At 36.0% G+C, this 23,706-nt stretch overlaps 1 protein-coding gene and 1 long non-coding RNA gene across 11 annotated transcripts in view; one reads left to right on the top strand and one right to left on the bottom strand.

Annotated features, from left to right (window-relative positions):
* LOC309861668 overlaps nt 1-23,706 on the top strand; it is a 70,942-nt gene that overhangs the window by 248 nt on the left and 46,988 nt on the right. For 4 of the 7 annotated variants that reach the window (XR_014310117.1, XR_014310118.1, XR_014310119.1 and 1 more), the window contains exons 2-3: nt 13,694-13,849; nt 19,693-19,756. This is a non-coding gene — a long non-coding RNA (uncharacterized lncRNA). Of the gene's footprint in view, nt 1-13,693; nt 13,850-17,367; nt 17,541-19,692; nt 19,757-23,706 lie in introns of all 7 variants that reach the window. The other 3 variants (XR_014310116.1, XR_014310121.1, XR_014310115.1) reach the window with 3 other exon arrangements.
* Nucleotides 12,107-23,706, bottom strand: part of ZFYVE16 (zinc finger FYVE-type containing 16) — a 50,674-nt gene continuing 39,074 nt past the window's right edge. For 3 of the 4 annotated variants that reach the window (XM_082724734.1, XM_082724732.1, XM_082724733.1), the window contains 4 exons: nt 19,583-19,745; nt 18,668-18,773; nt 16,583-16,750; nt 12,107-13,810 (listed from right to left, as the gene is read on the bottom strand). In XM_082724734.1, the coding sequence (XP_082580860.1) occupies nt 13,649-13,810; nt 16,583-16,750; nt 18,668-18,773; nt 19,583-19,745 (599 nt within the window). In that variant the 3' untranslated portion in view covers nt 12,107-13,648. The remainder of the gene's footprint in view (nt 13,811-16,582; nt 16,751-18,667; nt 18,774-19,582; nt 19,746-23,706) is intronic. The other variant, XR_014310094.1, reaches the window with a different exon arrangement.

Consider the following 23,706-nt stretch of genomic DNA (forward strand, 5'->3'; position numbering starts at 1 on the left):
AAGTTTTCTGTCTCCCTCTTCCTCCCTCACGAAACACTTCCTCCCTCACGAAACACTTGTAGCAACTGGATTCTCTCACGCGTTGCCTTTTTTTTTTTTTTTTTTTTTGCCCACAACTCTTTACTTTCCGCAGCCAAGCTGAAACTAGAAAAAGACCTCAGTGGGGGTCTCAGTCAGAGCACTGACATTTTCTCGCCCTGTGACTCTAATACATTTCAGTCAGTCGTAAAATTAGGATGACACATCACCCGACACATAACGCAAATGGCAGCCCTTCAGATTTTAATATATTGGAGTCTCTCCCCACTTGGGTTGTAATTATTTCAGTTTGTCTCCAGTCAGGCTTCCAGTGTTCTCTGGAGGTTCTCCAGCCGAGTCAAAAAGATTTCTAGAGTTTCAGAAAACGCCAAATTCTAATGATTTCAGTGTGTGTGTGTGTGTGTGTGTGTGTGTGTTTAAATCGTTGAGATATACAGTTGGTTGTCTCCTCTATTTGATTTGCAGTTCCCTGATGATAAAAATGTTATCCATTTAAAGTGTCCAAGACAGTGTATTCATAGAATTTTTGTAACCACACGACAATCAACTTAACATTTTCGTCACCCCAGGGCAGTGGCTTTCCATTTCTTCCCCAACGCTGTGCAACCACAAATCTACTCTTTGTCTCTGTAGATTTGCCTATGCTGGACACTTCACTTAAGTGGAATCATACAGTGTTAGTCTTTTGTGACTGGCTTCTTTCACTTGGCATGTCTTGGCAAGGTCCCTCAGTACTGTAGCATGCATCAGTACTTTATTCTTTGTAGCCAAGTAAAATTCCATTTTTGTATATACCACACTTTATTTGTCCATTCATCAATTAATGGACATTTGCATTGTTTCCGCTTTCTGACTGCTAATAACTAATACTGCTCATAAGTATTCTTGCATAGATTCTATATGGAAGTATGTGGAAGGAATTTCTCTTGAAGTAGAGTTGCTGGTTAATATGGTAACCTTATGTTTAACTTTTTGAGGAATTGCCAGTTTTTATTTATTTTATTTTACTTTATTTTATTTATTTATTTGAGAGAGAGTACGAGCGGGAGGGGCAGAGAGAGAGAGAGAGAGAGAATCTCAAGCTGACTCCATGCTGAGTTTGGGGACTGACACAAGGCTTGATCTGAAGACCCTGAGATCATGACCTCAGCTGAAATCAAGAATCGGATGCTTAACTGACTGCATCACCCCGCTGAACAGTTTTTAAAGGCAGATCTCCCGTTTTTGCATTCTCTCCAGCAAGGATTAAGAGTTCCAATTTCTGGGGGCACCTGGGTGGCTCAGTGAGTTAAGCCTCTGCCTTCGGCTCAGGTCATGATCTCAGGGTTCTGGGATTGAGTCCCGCATCGGGTTCTCTGCTCAGCAAGGAGCCTGCTTCCCGCTCTTTCTCTGCCTGCCTCTCTGCCTGCTTGTGATCTGTCAAATGAATAAATAAAATCTTTTAAAAAAAAGTTCCAATTTCTCTATATCCTCAAGAATAATTGTTATTATCTGTTGATTTTTTTAAAAAAAATTGTAGCTATCTAAGTGAATAATGAAGTAGTATCTCATTCTGGTCTTGATTTGCATTTCCCTAGTGATTAATAATGTTGAGCATATTTTCAAGTGCTTATTGACTATTTTCTTTGGATAAATATTTATTCAAATCATTTGCCCATTTTTAAAAGAGATTTTATTTACTTATTTATTTGAGAAAGAGACAGAGAGCAAGCTGGGAGAGCAGAGGGAAGGAGAGAGAGAGAATCCTAAGCATGTTCAATGCTGAGTGCAGAGCCCGATGCAGGGCTCAGTCTCAACCTGAGATCATGACCTGAGCTGAAACACCAAGAGTCGGACACTTAACCGACTGAGCCACCCATGTGCCCCTTTTTTCTCATTTTTAGTTGGGTCATTTGTGGGCTTTCTTTGTTGAATTATAAAAATTCTTTATTAGGTCTGACTCCTAGTCCCTTAACATACATGATTTGCGAATATTTTCTCCCATTTTGTAGGTTGTCGTTTCAGTTTCTTGATGCTATCAGCTGCACTTCAGAAGTTTTTATGGCCTATTGGTTATGGTATTAGGTCAGTTTTCGTAGACTTTACAGTTATGAATTGATTCAATTAAAATTACTCTTTACTGTTCATTTGTGAGAGCTGTACACTGAAGTATGTGTGGCATGAAATGATGATGTCTGAGATTTGGTTAAAGGTACTCCAACAAAGAAATAAAGGGATAGATGAAGCAAAAGTAGAAAATCTTGAAAATTGTTGAATCTGAGGTTTGTCATAGAATGGGCACGTGGAGTTATCTCATCCTATTTTCTCTACTTTTGTATAGGGGAAAATATATTTTTATACCAAATACATATCTGATTACTTTTTTTTGGCACAAAGGAAAGGTTTCATATGTTAAGAGTATATGGTACATTGAAGGAAGAATAGATAAACAGAGCCTTACATGGTTAGAGTGTGAAAATTAAGCATTGACCTGAGAATTTCAAGATACTTTTGATGATACATATGTATAAATAGGAATAAAGTGTGTACTGTTAGTACTGAGTACTACATTGATAGCTTCCACTTACTTTGATATCCTTTTCTCAGGCTTCCTCTGCAGTTCAGTGTAATTCAGGGTAATTCAGGGTTTTGAGAATTGAGAAATTAAATATATATAAAACTTGGTTCCTTTTAGCTGCTTAAAATTTTTTAAAAATTTAATGGATTTGTCACACATTTTTGCTACTTCACCCAATTAGCTGTGTTTACTTACAGTTTTAAACAATTCATGAAAACACATATATTTATGGAATTAAAAATAAACCTTACACATCATGTAGAATATGAGCACTGGTTATAGTGAGAAGAGCAATGGTCAGAAGGAGACCATTGGGTCCTAGTTTCGGCTATGTGACCTCTAGCTATCTAAGTAGTCTTTGTGCCCTTGAACTAGGATTTCATTTTGTTAGTGAAAGTAGGGACATTTCAATAGATGACCTTAATGCTTTTTTTCTGCTTCTGAAATTATAAGCAGAGCCATCAAAACTCTGCATAAATTTAATAGAGATTAGTTTGGAGAGTCCTAATTGCTAAAAAGTTTCTCCTTAAATTCCAATAGTTAGTTCCTAGATGTGTGACTTTAAGCAAGTTATTCTTTTATTATCTTGTTTGTGAAATGCAATAAAGAAGCCACAGGTAAATTTCCTTTTACTGAAGTCTGTTCTCTCTGGTAATCACCAAAGCCACTCCAGGTTTTTTTTTTTTTTTTTTTGTGTGTGTGTGTGTGTGTGTGTGTGTGTGTGTGTTTAATTTAAGTGCCTGCAAGGTGTATTTTTTACTCTTCTTTTTACTTTTTAGTTTTAGTTTAGTTACTTTTTACTTTTTAGCCTATATATTCTATGTTTCAGAAAGTTTCTTGTAGATAGTGTATAATCAAGTCTTGTTTTTTTAGCTAGTCTGTGTGTTTTAATTACTATACTACACCATTTCAGTTTAATTTTTTATTTTGTTGGATTTAGGTCTACCACTTATCATTAATTGTCTTTCTCTCTGCTTTCCAGTTCTGTTTTTCTTTCTGGCCTCCTTTTGAATTTTTTAAAATTATTTTATAGAATTTCATTTTAAGTTATATATTGGCTTATTTTTTTTAAGATTTTATTTATTTATTTGATAGAGAGAGATCACAAGTAGACGGATAGGCAGGCAGAGAGAGAGAGAGGGAAGCAGGCTCCCTGCCGAGCAGAGAGCCCGATGCGGGACTCGATCCCAGGACCCTGAGATCATGACCTGAGCCGAACGCAGCGGCTTAATCCACTGAGCCACCCAGGTGCCCCTATATATTGGCTTTTTAAAAATATCTCTCCATGCTATATTTTTTTAGTGATTACTGCAGAGTTTTATTTTTTTTTTTAAGATTTTATTTATTTGAGTGAGAGAGTGAGAGAGAGTACCAGTGCGGGGCAGGCAGGGAGAAGGAGCAGTTTCCCTGCTGAGCAGGGAGCCTGATGTAGGGCTTGATCCCAGACCCCAGGATCACTACCCAAGCAAAAGGTAGACGCTTACTGGATTAAGGCACCCAGGTGTCCCTCTAAACGTTATTATACCAAATTTTTTATAATCTGCTTAGAATTTTTTACCACTCCAAGTAAAATTTAGAAACCTTACTACCATATATGTCCTGTTACTCACCTCCCATTAAGATGTTGTTCTCAGGGCGCCTGGGTGGCTCAGTGGGTTAAGCCGCTGCCTTCGGCTCAGGTCATGATCTCAGAGTCCTGGGATCGAGTCCCGCATCGGGCTCTCTGCTCAGCGGAGAGCCTGCTTCCCTCTCTCTCTCTGCCTGCCTCTCCATCTACTTGTGATTTCTCTCTGTCAAATAAATAAAAAAAAAAAAAAAAAAAAAAAAAAAGATGTTGTTCTCATGTGTATTAGATCTAGTTCTGTTAAACATCCCACCAGACTGTTACAAATTTTTTATTTCAGTTAGTTATACATATTTTAACAAACTTAAAAGGTGAAAAAATACTCTATTCTATTTATTCAGATATTACCATTTCTGTTGTTCTTTCGTGGCATTTTGGTGTTCCCTTTGATACCATTTTACTTCTCTATGAACTTTCTTTAGCATTTCTTTTATAGCAGTTCTACTGGCAGTGAATTATCTTAGTCTTCCTTTTTCTGAAAATGTCTTTATTTCACTCTGATTCCTAAAGGATGTATTTGCTGGTTAAGGATTCTGGGTTGATAATTATTAGTATATTTTTTAAGCACTTTAGAAGTAATGTTCCACTGTCTCTGGTTTCTGGTGAGAAATACAACATAATTCAAATCTTTGTTCTCCAAAAAGTAAACAGTGTCATTTTTCTCTGGCTGTTTTCAGATCTTTTCTTTATGTTTAATTTAATCTGTGTGGTTATGATATGCCTGGGTATGGTTTTTAACTTTTTAGCAATTTGCTGTGCCAGTATAAATGCTGTAAATATAATTTCATGTAAACATATATAAATTTATTTCTTTCACCAAATTTTGGAAGTTTTTAGCTACCATTTATTTCTTAAAATGTTTTTTCTTCCAATCTTTCTCCTCTTCTTTTGCATCTCCTCTAACATGAATATTAGATATTTTTTTATTTTCCCATAAGTCCCCAAAGCTTTTCTTTTTCTTCTACTTTTTTCTCTGTTATTCAGACAGGATGATTTCTACTGAAATATCTTTAAATTTGCTGACTCTTCCCTTGGTTGTCTCCATCCTATTAAGACCCTCTGGGAAATATTTTTATTTGTGTTTTTCACTTATAAAATTTCAGTTTGGTTCTTCTTTAAGACTTATTTATTTACCTGAGAGAGAGCAAGCTAGAGAGAGAGCACTAGTGGGGAAGATGGTGAGAGAGGAAAAAACTGCTTCTTCCTCAAGGAGCAGGGAGCCTGATGAGGGGCTTGATCCCGGGACCCCAGGAGCATGACCTAGGCTAAAGGCAGACACTTAACCTACTGAGCCACCAGGTACTCCTCAATTTGGTTCTTTTTATAGCTTCCATTTTTTTGGTGAGCCTTCTTCCCTTCCATTCATTTAAATAGTGTTTACCCTTGCTTTATGGGACATAATTAAAATAATATGTTAAGTCTTTTTCTGATGATTCTTAAATTTGAGAATTAGCTTTTGTTCCTTATCTTTTCCCTTGAGAGTTGTTTAGATTTCCTTTTGTTTTACATGTTGAGTACTTTTGAATTATTTCCTATATATATATATATATATATATATATATATATATATATATATTTAAAGATTTTATTTATTTATCTGACAGACAGAGATCACAAGTAGGCAGAGAGGCAGGCAGAGAGCCCGATGTGGGGCTCGATGCCAGGACCCCGGGATCATGACCCGAGCTGAAGGCAGAGGCTTTAACCCACTGAGCGACCCAGGCGCCCATATTTCCTAGATATTTTGAATATAATGAAACTGTCAGTCCTGTTTAAGTCTTTAAAAGAATGCTTTTGTTTTGTTTTGGTTTTAGCTTGCAGTGATCCAATTAGTTCAGAACACATATCCTGGGCAGCTTTAAGTGGGTTGAGGTTTCAATTATAATTTAATTTTCAACACCGTTGCAGTGCAGTTCCAATCTGCCCTGATTGTGCACCACCCAGTGGCCACTCTGAAACCTGCATACAAGCATACCTCATTATTGCACTTCACAGATACTGTTTTTTACTAACTGAAGGTTTGTGGCAGCCCTGGGTCAAGCAAGTCTATCAGTGCCACTTTTCTAATAGCATTTCACTTGGTTTGCTCACTATGGTTTACTGAGTATCTTAAGCTCACTGTTGGGAACTACTGCTTAGAAAAAAAGATTTCTTTCAAAATGACTACTCACTGACAATGCACCTGGTCACCCAAGAGCTCTGATGGACATGTACAATGATACTAATGTTTTCATCCCTGCTAACACTGTATCCATTCAGCAGCCCATAGATCAAGGATTCATTTCAATTTTCAAGTTTTATTTAATAAATAAATACATTTTGTAAGGCTATCTATAGCTGCCTAGATAGTGATTCCTTGGATGGATCTGGGCAAGTCAACTGAAAAGGTTCTGGAAAGGATTCTCTGGTGTAGATGCCATTATGAACATTTGTGACTCATGGAAAGAGTTCACAGTATCAACATTAACAAGTTTGGAAGAAGTTAATTCCAGCCATTTTGGATGACTTGGAGGGGTTCAAGACTTCAGTGAAGTAACATCTGTGGTGGAAGTAACAAGAGAACTAGAATTAGTAGTGGAGCCTGAAGATATGTCTGAATTGCTACCATCTCATGATAAAACTTGAATGGATGAGGAGTTGTTTCTTAAGGATGAGCAAAGAAAGTGGTTTCTTGAAATGGCATCTACTCCTGGTGGGGATGCTGCAAAGATCACTGAAGTGACACTAAAGATTTAGGTTAGGTGTGATTTGGGAGTGTTGACTCCCATTATGAAAGTTGTGGGTAAAATGCTATCAAACAGCATCACACACTACAGGGAAATTGATTGTGAAAGGAAGAGTCAATCAATGCAGCAGACTTCTTCATTGTCTTATTTTAAGAAACTGCCACAGCCACCTCAACGTTTAGTAACCACCGTCCTAATCAGTCAGTCGCCATCAACATTCAGGCAAGACCTCCTACCAGCAAAAAGATTATGATGTACTGAAAGCTCAGATGATGGTTAACAACATTTTTCACTAATAAAATATTTTAAAATTAAGGCATGTACTTTGTTTTTTAGACATAATCATACACTTAGTGAACTATAATATAGCATAAACATAACTTTTTTGTATCTACCGGGAAGCCAAAAAATTCAAAGTTGACTTGCTTTATTGCAATACTCACTCTATACAGTAGAATACACAGAATCTCTGAGTTATGCCTGTAGTGACCTACAGTGTAGCTTGGTGTTTAAAACACTTGCTCAGCTGCTTCTGGTCAGTTTCATACATGCAGAGGTTGGGGGTGGTCCCAGGATTTTTTTTTTTTTAAGATTTTATTTATACATTTGACAGGCAGAGATCACAAGTAGGCAGAGAGGCAGGCAGAGAGAGAGAGAGGAGGAAGCAGGCTCCCCGCCGAGCAGAGCGCCCGATGCGGGGCTCGATCCCAGGACCCTGAGATCATGACCCGAGCCGAAGGCAGAGGCTCCAACCCACTGAGCCACCCAGGCACCCCTCCCAGGATTTTTATACACAAATTTGGAGGTTCACTTTCTTTAGTTCCTTCCTATGCTCTTCCCCCACACACTCTGGTCCAAGATCTTCCTCCTAAGTCTTCTGTTAGAAAGTCAGGGCTTTAAGGCTCCCTTCACCATTCCCAGTATTCCACCCTGTAGTGTCTGACTGTGTGCCCCCACTGCATCTGTAGGTAGGGAGGAGTGATGCCGTTTTGTTATCTTTAGCTTGGTGTACAGCAAAGTTCTTCTTCACAGGGGGTGTGTGAGGAGGGGGAGGGGGATGCTGCCTTTCTGCAGCTCCCCTGGAGTAAGTCAAATAAATTCCAGAGTCTGTCTCTCACAGCCCTCAACCCCCTTCCTGTTTCTTTGACTAGAGAGAACAAACTGTTCCTTGGGCTCTGTGCTAGCTGGCAGTTCATTTTCCTGTTAGGTATCTATAATTTTTTTTAAGATTTTTAAAAAATTTTTTATTTGACAGAGAGAGAGAGAGATCACAAGTAGGCAGAGCAACAGGCGGGTGGGGGGGAAGCAGGCTCCCTGCTGAGCAGAGAGCCCAATGTAGGGCTCTATCCCAGGACCCTGAGATCATGTGGAGTAAGGTCTTTCATTGACTTTGAAAAGTTTGTATTTAAAAGTATTTGTTGTATCCTTTCTCCTCTCTCCTGCAGCTAATTAAGCATATGTTAGGGCTTCTCACTATCTGCTCTGTATGTCTGTTTTTCTCCATCCTTCCATCTTTTTGTCTTTCTGGCTATACTCTGGATAATTTCTCCTGATTTGTATCCCTGTTTATAAATTCTACCCACTGGCTGTATTATATTCTGCCATTTAAATCTATTTAATTAGAGCTTAACAGTCCAGTTTTTACATATTCTAGCACCATGTATATTCACATCTTTCCCCAATTAGCTCCATCACTTTGTATGGTTTCCCATTCCCTACAGGTACCTCATACTTGACTCTTTCTTAAAACACAGAAAGTGAAAATCTAATACTTGTCTAAAGGAGTTTTTCATTATTTCTACTAATCTACTAACTTTTGGCTCTGGAGTAATTTCCTTATGTGACTGTTTCTATTTTAACTGTGTTGGTAAATGTTATATTTGAAAAGTAATCTGTGGCCTGCATTGAAGTTACTTTTCTAAGGGAGGATCTATGTTTTTTTTTTCCCTCCTGGCACCTAGAGGAATCACCAGTGCGGAACCACCCTAAAACAAGTTTAAATGCTTATGATTCTTTGGGTGATGTAGGCAATTCCAAATTTGACTAGTTTTATAATACTTTATACTTCTGGTTCATCCTCATCTAAAGGCTAAAAACACTTTGGCGAGCTGGGGGTGGCCACGGAGAAGTAGCGATTAGGTTCATGATACTGATTAGATTTGCAGCATTGTATGGGCCTTAACTTTTGGTCTGTTCTCTCACCCCATAAGATTGTCTCAATAGGACCCTATGCCCACTTCTCTTTCTCTTTCCTTTTGGACTGAACATTCCTTACTGTCTTAATATCTTGATGCTTTCAGATGATTTTTGTATTTTAATCACCTTTGGGTTATTTTTAGCAGGAGTATAGATCTAAGTATCCTAGCATACAATTCCCAGAAACAAGAAGTTTCCCACAATTGCATGCTTGTTCCTACTTGGGCAAACCCTACTCTTTTAATTGGTATTCTCTGCACTTTGCACATGCTACTTGTGGCATATAATCCATAAGTGTTGATAGGAAAAATGCTTAATTTTTTCAGCAAGTAATTACTTTTAGCAATTTATATGTATAGCTGCTTAAAAAATATATGTATCTTATATTAATTATTTAATATTACTTGCTGCACATAAATGACTAGAAAACTTAGCAGCTTAATACAACATTTATTATCTCACACAGTTTCTGAGATTCAAGAATCTGAAAATGGCTTAGTTTGGTGGTTCTCATGAGGTTGCAAACTTTGGAAGGCAGCTACTATTGGGGTTGAAGGATCCATTTCCATTGGCTTCAGTCCCTTGCCGGCAGGCCTCCCCAACAGCCTGGCAGCTAGCTTCCCCAAGAGTGAGTGATCTAATAGGGAGTGAGAGACAGAGGGAAGAGGAAAGGATAGGAAGAAAGGGACAAAAGACAGAACGTGGAGAGAAATGCACCAAAGATGGAAGTGATAGCTTTTTACAACATAATCTAAGAAATGACATCCCAACCCCTCTGCCGTATTTTTTTGGTCACAAAGACCAATAATGTTATGTGGGAAGGTACTACACAGTATGAACACCAGGAGGTAGGGATCACTAGGGACTTATCTTGGAGGTTGGGAAGCACTGTATTTTACCAAAAGACCAAAAAAAAAAAAAAAAAGAGAGAGAAACTTTATTATATTCAGAGGTTCCTACAAAGCACTTGCGTTAAACCCACTTCTTCATTTGTAGAAAGCATGAAAATATGGTTGTAATTTTATCAACACAGATGTGCAAAATATTTCCTAAACAGTGTTATATATTAAATTTGTCCAAGCTAAATCCAAAAGAAAGAATATAAAGATTTAAAACTAAAAATCTGATGTGAAAAAAATCTCAGTTAAATGGTAAAAGATAAATTTAGATGGCAAGCCTTTGTGTCTGGTAGGGAAAAAAAAAGGTTTTAAATATAGCTAACTAAAAAATAAACTTGCGAGTGTCTTAGTAATAAAAAATTCTGTTATGAGAAAAACAGTCCTCCTACTGAAACATATAGTCACAATTCCAGTAATATGCTTTTATCAATCAAAAGTGGTTTCAGAAGGAATGAAACCTTTAAGATTCTCAGTATGAGCCTCATAACTCAAAGTAATTGAGGGAATCAATGTGTTCTTTAATGTAAACACCATGCTACACTTTGTATAAATGAGAAGAGAAAAAAATACATATACTATTTGTATTGCTGCTACTACACCTAAACCAGGGGAAGATACGTAAGAAACTAATAAAAAGGATTACTTGGTTGAGACTGGAGGGTAGGAAGAACAAGGTAGATACATACAAGGTAGAAGGTAAAACTTGTATTGATAAGTTTCTTATTATTTTTCTGATTTCTGAAATACACACACACACACAAACACACACACACACACACCCATATATATATATATGATTGAACCAATATAAAACATTTATTTAATCACAAAGAAAAAATTAAAACCTAAGATGGGTTTATAGGTTTCTGGTTTATTTCAGGATATCTTCGATTAAAATGTGAATTAGGTTATCAAAGCTATGCTTGTGCCTAAAAAAAGAAAAGTCTGTTCTTTACTTATAAAACAATATCAGAATCTAGGCTGTTATAAAATTAGGCAGTTGAGACACCATAGTCAAGCTTTTGCTTTTATGATTAAATCACAGGGTAAGATACTCATTCAACACAGAGGACTCTCTAAAGCAAATCGCATTAAAAGATAAAGTTCAGTCTTTTTACAATTACCTACTTTTCAGATTTTTATCTTTTACCTAGCCAAGTTTCATGCCCACTATCCAACAAGTTCTCAGGTAGCCGCCGTCTTATTGGTATGACCAGCCTTCTGAGTTGTTTTCCTTTTTTGTTTTGTTTTGTTTTTGGTGGGCAGCAAAGTTTATTGAGTGATAGTATAAAGCTCCTGAAGGGGGAGAGGACCTGAGAGGGTTGCCTCCTGGGTTGTTTTCCAACCATATCTCTATTATAGCAGAAACTTTTACTTCATTAATTACCTGACTCACACATTCAGCTCCAATAGGGAAAGAACTATTTTACTCATCTTTCAACTAGTGAAGCCTAACAAAATGCTCTGCACATAGCAAGTATATAGACAAAGTGTGCTGGGTGGTTGCACAGAACAAGTGGGCTAGATTTTACTTCATATTTCAGAGTTTAGAGAAAGAGACCAATATTAAAAAGCCTCAGATCAAAAACAGATCACTGCAGACTGAATACAAAGAACCATTCTATTTCTTTACATTTAAAAAAATTTAAAAGTACCAATGTGAAGAACATGACCAAATAAGTAACAACTGCATTCAGAAACCTACATCTACAAAGAATACTTTAAAATGTTTCTCCAAAGACACATTATTCCAATTTTCATTAAATGTAGAGACTTTTTGGAAAGAAATCTAAAGCTATCCTATCATGGGAAGAGCTCTCCACCATTTGGTTATTTTTAAGTAATTTCAGGGGTGCCTGGCTGGCTCAGTCAGAAAAGCATGTGACTCTTGATCTTGGGGTCATGAGTTTGAGCCCCATATTGGGTGTAGAGATTACTAAAATAAAAAAGAAATAAAATAATTTCAGTATTCATAGACTGTGCAACTACTTATACTGCAAAATAAACACACACTATGTAAGGAAAACATAAACTGATAAAAATAATCTTACACCATTTCAATACATTTCACAGGTTACTTTGTGTTGCCATTTTATTTAATAGCCACAACATTTTACATTGCTTATTAAGTAGCTACTTCCAGAAGACTGATATCTCCTTCACAGGATATTTTTGGTTAGTACTACAGATGTGATTCAGTACAACCATGTGACCAGTGGAGTAAAATTCTCAGTCTCTCCTAGCCTGAGACCTCAGATCCTGAGTTATAACCCTGACTTGGTCTTCATGTTGAGATGCTTCATAAGTATTTTTCTTACATCAGGGCTATTTAGTGTAGTTTCTTTTTCTTGAGATATATAATGAGTGTTTTTGATACAAAAACATATACCATATAAGAATTTAAAAAGCATCAAAATAATGGTTGTATTTTATTTATATAATGTAAATGACAGAACTAAAACATCCCCTACACTTTTTTTAACACAACATACTTCTTAAAGTTTTGCTGTTTGAAGAGGAAGGTTCTGTAAGTTTCAAATACATAGAATTTAACTTATGTTAATATCCTGTTATAAAAATAATTACCATATAAAGAATTTAAAATATGCAAAAGTAATTAGTTCATTAAAATGTGTATTTAATACATCAGTGTCAATGAAAATATGCAAACTTGCCAACAAAGTTCTACGATTTAAAGAAGTTAAAAAAGCCTGTTTTAGGCTTCATTTATTGCTACATAATGACTACTTCAAGGGTCATATGGCCTGTTGTCAATCCCTATTAGAAGTGGTAAATAATGTGGGGTATATTTTGAAGGAAAAGAGGAAAATAATGCACTGCAATACAAAAATATTACCTATTTATAAATTATTAGACTTATAAAACACATACTGAATCACATATTCTTGCTATAAAAACAATGTACTTAAATATAGAAGCACAAAATTCTGAAGCACCCACAATTATTTTAGGAATACCCATTTAATCAAGAAAAAAAAACATATATATATATATATATATATATATAATAACTTGAAGAGAAAAAAGGCAAAATTCTGATTTTTAATCCAAATAATCAGAGTTTATGTAATCATGGAGGTAGATCTCCACTCCAATTATACAAATAAGTTATTTGCCTTACTCGAAGAATCATCATATAAGACTAAGATCTGAAAACTGTGTCCTGAAGTTCATTTTTAACAGACTTTAGAAACCAGCAACTGTACTGGCATATGTAACAGCTATTTCCCTCATAAGGTTACACCTGAAAAGAGCCTTCATTAAAGTCATTCTTGGCATAACGAGGTATACATAAATGCAGATACTTTGGCTTTGCATTTAAATAACACGGTAAATGCTACAAATTTATTAAAGATAGAAGAAATCCTTATCTTAGTACTTGTATTAAGTCAAAGCTTCAAAAACTGTGGGTCTCTTAAATTTTTAGAGATTTAAATATTGTGCTAATAATTTAAAAAGACAATTTCCTGCCTAAAAAGCAAAACTTACATGTTTCAAATAGCAAACATTTAGTGTTTGTGGCATTTCAGCTTTAGTGAATTTAGTTTTAACAAATTAGTATGTAATATATGACTCATATCTTTCATTAAAAAAGATTTTCTATAATGAAAAATACTAATTCTATTTCTAGTGGTAAACTAGTAGAGTTGGAGGTCCCACCATGGATCACAGGGATTAGAGCACTATCAAGATCATTTAAATAATGTTGAGGAAGAAGTTGGCCTTCAGATCCTGCCTGAAATTCAACCTGGGGAAGAAAAGAATCTTGATAAGTCAACCTCAGAAAGTAAGCCATCTTGTTTAGCTCAGCAGATAAATATGAATTATTTTAAAATATATCATTCATTTTAAGCATGTTAAGAAAATACTTGATATTTTACTCATAAATTGTTTCACATTCTCCTGTACTTCTTTTATCCTTTACATAAATTATCATTCTTTCTCCCACAGATATCATAAAAATTGTTTAAATGCCACTACTTCATACCTTAGGTTTCTTCTCAATGCACACGTAAACACTAGAGAACCAAGGTTTTATTTTTTTATTTTTTATTTTTGTGAACCAAGGTTTTAAATAATTACCAACATGACTTAATAAAAACCTATAGTATTAAAAAATCTACTTAAACTGTTTTGTATTTGTCGTTGCATAAATATTTAATATTTGAACTTAATGTTGCTGGTGAAAATTACATTTTAATGCATTTGACTAAAAAAATTAACAGGGCTGCTGAAATAAGAAATTATTACCTCCCTGAAAAAGGAACTTTTAACAGTGAGATCAAAATGTAAGTTCTTTACAAAAGAACTAGGAGTTTAACACAACCTAATTAAAGAAAAGCAAACCCTCAGTATATGACCTGATTCATGTTTAGATTAACCATTCTAATGAAAAACTTGCTTTGAAATAGATTAAATTGGATGCTGGAAACAAATGAACATTAAAGTACTACTAGAGTACCATTTTTCACCTATAAAATTCATGAAGTTCCAAAGTTTGATTACATATTGCTTTGGTAAAGATGTAGGAAAAAGAACTTTCTCAAACAAATTGTGGTAGAAACCCCTATTTGAGACAATATAGTAATATCTATTGAGTACATTCTTAGACCTGGCAATTCTACTTCTTAGAATGTTATACTCATACTTATGCAGAAGCCAAAATACTGTGGATAACCTAAATGTCAATCAGTGCATACTAAATTTATATAAAAACTAGTTAAATAAATTATGGTACATTTATATAATCAACAACATTAAAAAGAATACATAATAATATGAAGTATCTCTAAAATATCTTAAAGAAGCAAGGTCAAAAAAAAAAGTAAGAGTGGGGGGAAATAAAAAGGACTTACCTATTTATTTGATAATATATGCAAAAAAAATCAGAGACTACAGAGAAATGGGTAATATTTGATTGCCTGACCAGGAAGGGAGGATGAGGAAGAATATGGAGACAGATTTCAGAGTTGGGAGTTAAAAGTGGGAAGGAGATCTCTCCAGGGCTATTACCTTTTATAACTCTACTGGGAACCATGTACATTGTAGCCTGGGGTCAGAATCTCAAGGGGCTACCCATTACAGAGATGACAACATGAGTATTGCTCTTTGGAAATGTTGGATAAGATGGTCCTATTATACACACACTTGTGAGATAACAGAAAATAATAATATTGTTCTCTACATCTGGATTCTGGTACCCAGCTCTTGAAACCCTTGTAATTTCTTAAATGATAAGAACACTCTAAATATCTCTTGTTCTAATATTTGCATAGGGCTCCTAAAACCCTTGTACATTCCCAAGTGATAAGAGCACTAGGAATATCTTTTGTTCTAATGAGGTGACTCTGGGTGGGCTCCTGGATGGGGACTGGTCACCAGAAAGACTAAGCCATAATTAGAAGCTTTAGATTTTTCAGTCCTACCCCTCATCTTCCAGAGAGGGAAGAAGGATTACAAAATGGGGTTAAATCATTCCTACATGAGGAAGTCTCCATAAAATATCTATAGAGGGAGGTTTAGAGGGTTTCAGGGCAGCTAATACACCCACAGGAGGGTGACATACCCCAATTCTAATGGGACAGATGAGAACCTCACCCTATGTACATGTCTTCATCTGTATATAATAAAGTGGTTAACAAAAGTGTTTCCCTGTGTTCTGTGAGTAGCACTAGCAAAGTAATTAAACCCAAGGAGGAAGTTGTTAGAACTTCTGATCTATAGCTGGTTGGTCAGAAGCACGGCCATTAACCAGGGCTTATGATCAGCACCTAAAGGCATGTGCAGGCAATCTTATAGGACTGAACCTTTAACCTGTGGCATCTGATGATATCTGGGTAGAGAGTGTCAAAATGGAGTTGAATTCCTGGATATCCTGCTGGTGTCTAAGAACTGCTTGTTGGAAAAGGGAAACCCTCTATATATTTGGTAACCAGAAGTGTCAGAAACGAAGTATTTTGTGTGAGTAGTAAAAGAGATTTCACAGGAAGAAAAAGCCAAGGTAGGGAAGAACTGCTTTTTCCTTAAATGGGAAGGAAAAGACTAAGTTTTTCCTTTTTTAACACTTTTGGACTTTTGTAATTTTAAATCGTAAATTTAGAATAAAGTCAGAATGAAGAAATCAAAAACCTACTTATCAAGCAGGACTGCTATAGTGCAGAGGTCAGCAAACTGGCCTGTGGGCCAATGTGGATAAACAAAGTTTCATTGGAACATGGTAAGCTCATTAGTTATATACTATCTATGGCTACTTGTGCACTCTAATGGCAGGACACTGAATAGCTGTAAAAGATATCATACAGCCCATAATGCCTAAAACATGTACTGTCTGGCCTTTTACAAAAAAGTTTGTTGATCCCTGTTGTGGAGAGTAAAGGTGATAATGTAGAGCAAGTATGTAGCACACACTGATGTTCAACATTTTAGTTCTCTTCATTCATCCCAAATAAAAATACCCCATTGGGTTATTTTAATATATGATACATTCATTTCAAAAATACATCACAAAAACATGTCTCACCATATCAGTGTCAATGGAAACTCTCAGGCCAATTTTATTCATCCCGTCTCTCTTTAGAGTTTTCAAGTGAGGGCACAGTGCAGCACTACAAGCCATGGCTATTTCTTTTGCAAACTGATAACGAGTTGCTGAAACAGATAAATCCTGGTCCTTAAGAAAGTAGAACACCTGAAATGTATTTAATTAGAAAACAAGTCATGATTAAGATTAAAAGCAGCTTTAAAAATACAATTGCTACTTTCAATTTAACTTTATTAATAAAATTCCAATTTTTTAAAAAGATTTTATTTATTTATTTGACAAAGACATCACAAGTAGGTAGAGAAGCAGGCAGGGGGTGGGGGGAAGCAGGCTTTCCATTGAGCAGAGAGCCTGATGCGGAGCTTGATCCCAGGACCCTGAGATCATGACCTGAGCTGAAGGCAGAGGCTTAACCCAATGAGCCACCCAGGCAGCCCAAAATTCTAATGTTAATGCCATAAAATTCATTAGTTAAAAGCAATGTGTGGGGGACACCTGGGTGGCTTAGTCATTTAAGCATCTACCTTTGGCTCAGGTCATGATCTCAGGGTCCTGGGATCCAGCCCCATGTCTGGCTTCCTGCTCAGTAGGGGGCGAGGGTTGCTTCTCCCTCTTCCTTTCCTCTTCCCCTGCTGGTGCTCACTCTCCCTCTCTCAAATAAATAAAATCTTTAAAATTAAAAACAACAACAACACTGTGTGTGTAAATATATATTTTGATCTGTGAGTATTTTTTTTTAAAGATTTTATTTATTTATTTGACAGAGTGAGATCACAAGTAGACAGAGAGGCAGGCAGAGACAGAGAGAGCGAGAGAGGGAAGCAGGCTCCCTGCTGAGCAGAGAGCCCGATGCGGGACCTGATCCCAGGACCCTGAGATCATGACCTGAGCCGAAGGCAGCGGCTTAACCCACTGAGCCACCCAGGCGCCCCTATCTGTGAGTATTTTTAAAAGCCTAAAACCAAAGATTATGGACTATGGCATGACTTAGCTATTTTGACCTAAAATTAACTTGCTGCAACAAAAGCCCTATTAATTCAGTTTAGAGAAGTGTCCTAATGAGTCCACCCTGTAACATCACCTTCCTGTAAGGACATCTATAAAGTTAAGATCAAACAAAGAAATAATGTTCTATAATTTCTTTTTATTGTTGTTGTTAAAGATTTTACTTATTCATCTGACCAAGAGAGAAAGCACAAAAAGAGAGCAGCAGGCAGAGGGAGAAAGAGGAGACTCCCCACTGAGCAGAGTTTGACCAGGGTTTGATCCTAGGGCCCAGGATCATGATCTGAGCCAAAGGCTGACGCTCAACCAACAGAGCCACACAGGTGCCCTGATGTTCTATAATTTCTATATCCTCTATAGTTTCTATCTATCTTGTAATGCATAAAAATCACATAGAATACAAAAAATATTAGTACCAGATTGCCTGACCCAGGAGGCAGAGTGAGTAGGAGTACAGAAGTACACTAAGGGATTGGGAGTCTATAATTTCATACACTTTTAGTTTAAAAAAAGTTGGAACATGCAAAAATAATTTTCATATGTGAATACTGACTATAAACTGTTATCTATAAAATATTTTGGGGGGTGCCTAGGTCATTCAGTCAGCTAAGCAACTGACTCTTGATCTCAGCTCAGGTTTTGATCTTGGGGTTGTGAGTTCAAGCCCTGCATTAAGTAGGCCCAGCATGGAGCCTACTGAAAATAAATAAATAAGTAAATAAATAAGGTTTTAAAAAATTTACATATATATTTTTTGTAAATTAAGAGCAAAATGAAAATAATATGGTCAAATAACATATACTGTACAAAGATGGCAATGCTGCCAAAACTTAATTGTGAGCTGGAAGGGAGTACCAGCATACAATAGCCTGAAATAATCTTATAGAAACCCAAATCTGGTATATAAAAGGCAGTCTAGGCTGAAAGTAAATGTGTGTTTCAAGATGTAATGTAAAAAGTATTAATAAGCTGCAATGAGAAATCTCCTAAGTTAAAAAAAATTTAAAAAGCCATATCCAAATATAATATGTAAAGGGAAGGAATCCTCTTCTCAGTTACCTCTGTACACTTTACAGTTTTCTCATCAGTTTCAAAATCTGCTTCCAGTCTTATTTTTTCACTTGGAAATCCTTGTAATGATATTCCATCCACTGAACTAATAACACTATAGAATAAAATGTAATTCAGTAGTAGTAATAATACCAAATTGCTTTCTATGAAATATTAGATTTGAACAAATAAGGAGAAAATATATGAAAACTATATAACACTAGGATAACTCAATTACATACAAAATAATTAAAACTACAGTCCATTCATTTACCAAGACTTACTGATTGTATAGCAATTTATATATACTCTTTCATACGCCCAATTCAGACCTGAGGTTTAAAATGCCTTAGTTTCCTAACAGAAAAGCAGTCTCATGAATTTTAAAAACTTTATCTTAGAAGCCCTCAGCATTAGCCCTCTTTTTCCTTATTTTCTGTAGACCCTTTAAACAATCTCCAAAAAAAAAAAATAATAATAATAATTGAAAAGAAGGAGTGGCAGTAATATTCTATGAGGCCTCTAGTGTGTGTATTATTTAATTCAGTTGTTGTATTTACAGTGAATCAATAAAAAACAGACTAAACACTCAAAGGGAATCCTTTACCTACTTCACAAAAATAGATACGAAACAACAGAAAAAGTACACTGGCATCAAGGTCACACTGCTATACAATGCACATTTTATCACGATCTCCTCCCAAACTGACCACCCTTTAAAAGTTTATAGTATTCTGGCCAAGAAAATACACAGGAGGCTGGTTAGGTACATGTCTGAAAAAACATACTATATTCATTAGTGTGTAAGCATTTAAATTAATGGTATAATTCTACATTTACTCATAAAATGTTTAATTTGTTAGGACATTTTTATCCTTCCCCCTCCATCAAATAAATTACATTTTAGTAACAGAAAATTCTTACCCTTTGTTTCCATTTTCTTCAGAATCTACCCAGCAGATATCCACATATTCTCTTAGGTCTACGGCATCAACTTTCCCACATGTAATTTTAAAGTCTTTTTGTTCTCGTAGAGCAAGCCGCAAGCCATCCATAGTCTCTGGCGTTATTTGTACCATCAAGCCATCTAATAATGAGGTATGTTTCACATCCCTTTTATTAAATATCAATTTATATGTCTAATCCATAAAATTTGCTATCAAAATATGTTCTGCATAAGATACAAGGTTTATATCATCTGTTAAATAATCTTAATGATTGTTTTCTACTAGGAAATATGAAAAATATTTCAAAGTTAAGGATTCTTTTTTTAAAAAACAGTTAAATAATGGTGAGATTTTTCATTACCAACTATAATGAGATTACTGATGCCAAACTGTCCTTTCATAACAACCAGCCAAAAAACGAGACAAAATGTATGAGGCAGTTGTTTTCAGATACTGAACAAGAGGAAGTGCAATACTGTGACTCCTAGAGGAAAACTCAACAGGTAAGCCTACAACTGCCCAGGCTCCTTGCTTTAAGACAATTCTGTCTGGTGACCCATTAAACCTCCAATGGCCACATTGGCCTGAAAAATCAGAGGTAAGTTTGGGGAAGTCTGGAATCTGGAATCTGGGGTCAAGACACTGAAGAGGAGGAAGGCACCAGAAGACGGTGTATAAGGGTCTCTTTGGGTCCTTGGATTAGAACTTGGGACACAATTGGGGACACGTTAATAGGGTGAGACTAGATGACTCCTAAAAGAGAACAGCTATTAGGTTTGGGAACAGAAAAGAGATACTAGAAATCAAGCAATGCTGGGGGATATTGGCAGTATGGGCCAACCACAGTAGAGAGACTTTATGAGGACTTGATTAACTTACACTGTGGCAAAGCAAAATAAAGCCCTTAAAAAATCTGTAGGCAAAATGGATTCAAAGAATGAGTCCTGCCAGACTGTAAACATCTTAGGAGTTCCAAAGACCCATCTGTTAACAAAGTGAAAAATATAGACTACACAAGCTCAACATGATATGCTATGAAAATGCCTGCTTAAACATAAATAACCCTCCTTCAGAGAAAGCTAACAGAATCTAAAGTCTTAAAACCTATTAACAATGACAAGTACATAATCAAAAATTACCAGAGAGAACTATAAGAAAATATGAGCCTCCATACAACTGTAACCAACCATGAGATAGCCAAGACAGTGGATTAAATACACACATACTTTAAAACATCTATTCTAAAATATTCAAAGAACTAAAGCAAAACATTGAAAAAAAAAAAAAAAAGAAAGCAAATATGGGCTAAATGAATAAACAGATTTACAAAATCTTAACAGAGAAATAGAAACAAAAAAACCTAAAGGTACATTGTAGAACTGAAAAGTCTAACATGAAATTGAAACCTCAATGGATAGGCTTAACAGTAGACCGAACATGGCAAGAAAAAGACTCAGAGAACATGAAGAAAGATCAATAAAAATATTCCAATCTAAGGAACCTAGAGGGGACTACCTGGGTGGCTCAGGTGGTTAAGCATCTGCCTTGGGCTCAGGTCATGATCCCAGGCTCCTAAAATCAAATCCTGCATTGGGCTCCTTGGTCAGTGGGAGCCAGCTTCTCCCTCTGCCTTCCCCTCCCCCAGCTTATGCTCTCTCTCTCTCTGACAAATAAATAAATAAAATCTTAAAGAAGAATGAACCTAGAGAAAAATGATTAAAGAAAAATAAACAGCATCAAGGACCCCAAGGAACGATATAAAACAGGTATATCTATAAATATAGATACACACATGCATACATACATATATAAATATATAGATATCTCCTAGGAGAAAAAGATTGGGATTTTAAAAAATTAATAATGTAAGAAATTCCCCAAATTTGAAGAAAAATATTGACACACATATCCAGAAGTTCCATAAATACCAAGCAGGAGAAATACAAAGAAAACCACACTAGGGCATATCATAGTAAACAGGTGAAAACCAAAGATAAAGAGTGTATCTTGAAAACAGACTGCAGAAAAGGGCACATTAAGTACAGGGAAAGAAATATAAAAAATTATACTGACTTCATTAGAAACAACGGAGGCCAAAAGAAGAGATGACATCTTCAAGGAAAATTAAAACTTTCAGAGAATTCTAGAACTACCAAAAATATCCTTCAAAACTAAGAATGAAAAAAGGACAGCTTCAGGTAAATGAAAGCCAACCAACTTATATTACAAAAAATGCTACTGACTTCTTGTGTCTGCTCCAACATATAAAGAGCCTGGATGTTGTCCCTTCCATTCTCACAAGACAAATGCTGAACAAACTGAAAATGAACAACTCTTAGATCAGAGAACTGAGGTCACAGGGCAAACTCTCTCTCTCCCCTAAATAAATAAATTAAATCTTAAAAAAAAAAAATTAACAAAAATATGTCAACACAATAACATAATTATTTAAAAAAATATTTTATTTATTTTTATTTGAGACAGACAGAGAGAGAGAGAGAGCAAGCACACAAACAAGGGGGAGGGGCAGAAGGAGAAAGAGGGAAAAGCAAACTCCCACTGACTAGGGAGCCTGATGAAGCGCTTGATCCCAAGACCCTGAGATCATGACCTGAGCTGAAGGCAGACACTTAACTGACTGAGCCATCATCCAGGTACCCTGGCTAATTATAGCTGGTTATAAAATAAAAATACAGAAATAAAAATTAATTTCTATATATCAAAATAGAAAAAAATTTAATTTAAAAAAGATAAATTTACATCAGTAATAAAATCTATGTTATAGAAATAAATCAAAAGATATGTGGGGCTTGTGGGTGGCTCTTGGTTAAGCAACTGACTCTTGATTTCAGTTCAGGTCATGATCTCAGGTTTGTGGGACTGGCCCCAGAGTCAGGCTCCATGCTTGGGATTCTTCAGTCTCTCTCTCTCTCTCTCTCTCACTCTCCCCCACCTTCCATGTCCCCTCACCCTGCCCCTCCTCTACCCCCCTCAAATAAATAAAAGATATGTAAGACCTATACAAAAACTGTACAATTTTTATTTTTAAAAATGTTTCATTTTTAAGTAATCTCTACATCCAGCATGGGGCTCAAACCCACAACCCTGATATCAAGAGTGGCATGCTCTACTGATTGAGTCAGCCACGCATCCCTATATCCCTATAAAATTTTATTTAAAGACACTGAATATTTTCTGAATTGAGGATAGCCTGTTTTTATGGATAGGAACATTGAGAATGGAAAATATACCAGTTTTTCTCAAAATTAGGTCTGGTGACTTAATGCAATTCCAATAAAAATTCCAGTGGACCATTTAGAACCTGTAACTTGATCCTAAAATTAATATGGAAAATCAAAAGGCTTAGAGACACTACTGAAAAAAGTAAAGAAGTATGTGTATGGCATCAGAGATGGAAGGTCTTCCCATAAAGCTATGTTTGAGATAGTATGGAGGATGACATTAGTGATAAGGCAGACTTAACAATTTCCAAAAATACTCTCCTCCTAAAGAACAATGAAACTAATAAAAAGTCAGTAGAAATTTTTTCAGAACCCTGGAAATTAAACAAAGGCTTGCAGCAATCTGGGGAGTATTTATTTAAGAAAAATGGCTGGATCTTCATAAGAACAGCTTTGTTCTTTTTGTCATTTTAACCTTCCTATTCCCATTCACTCCTCTATAGCTCAGTGGAAGCCTTAGAAGGTGAAAACCAACAGCCTGGAATCATGGTGAAAACCAACAGCCTGGTAGCCACTGGAAAGGGCAAATGGAGGCTGGAGCTCCTTCAAAGCCTCATTATCAGAGAATTTTTTTTTGTTTGTTTTGTTTTGCATGTTGAGTATTTTGCCCAGTGCAAAAAGTTTTTTCTCAGGGAGCATCTGCGAAAAACAGTTTAGAAGCCAATGATTAACATCTCAGCTACCTATGGCAGCAGATAATAGCAGAGGCAAACAACAGACTAACCAAGGACTTAAAAAAAGGAAAAGCTGGTGAATAAGAGGTCCATAAGGGTTCTGAAAAGCTCTTAACATATTTCTGGGAATTTAGAAGGCCACACACATGTACAATACTGTATGCAAACATAGATGTTTGAAAAAG

This window comes from Mustela nivalis, assembly GCF_964662115.1.
Source record: "Mustela nivalis genome assembly, chromosome: 3".
NCBI lineage: Eukaryota > Metazoa > Chordata > Mammalia > Carnivora > Mustelidae > Mustela > Mustela nivalis.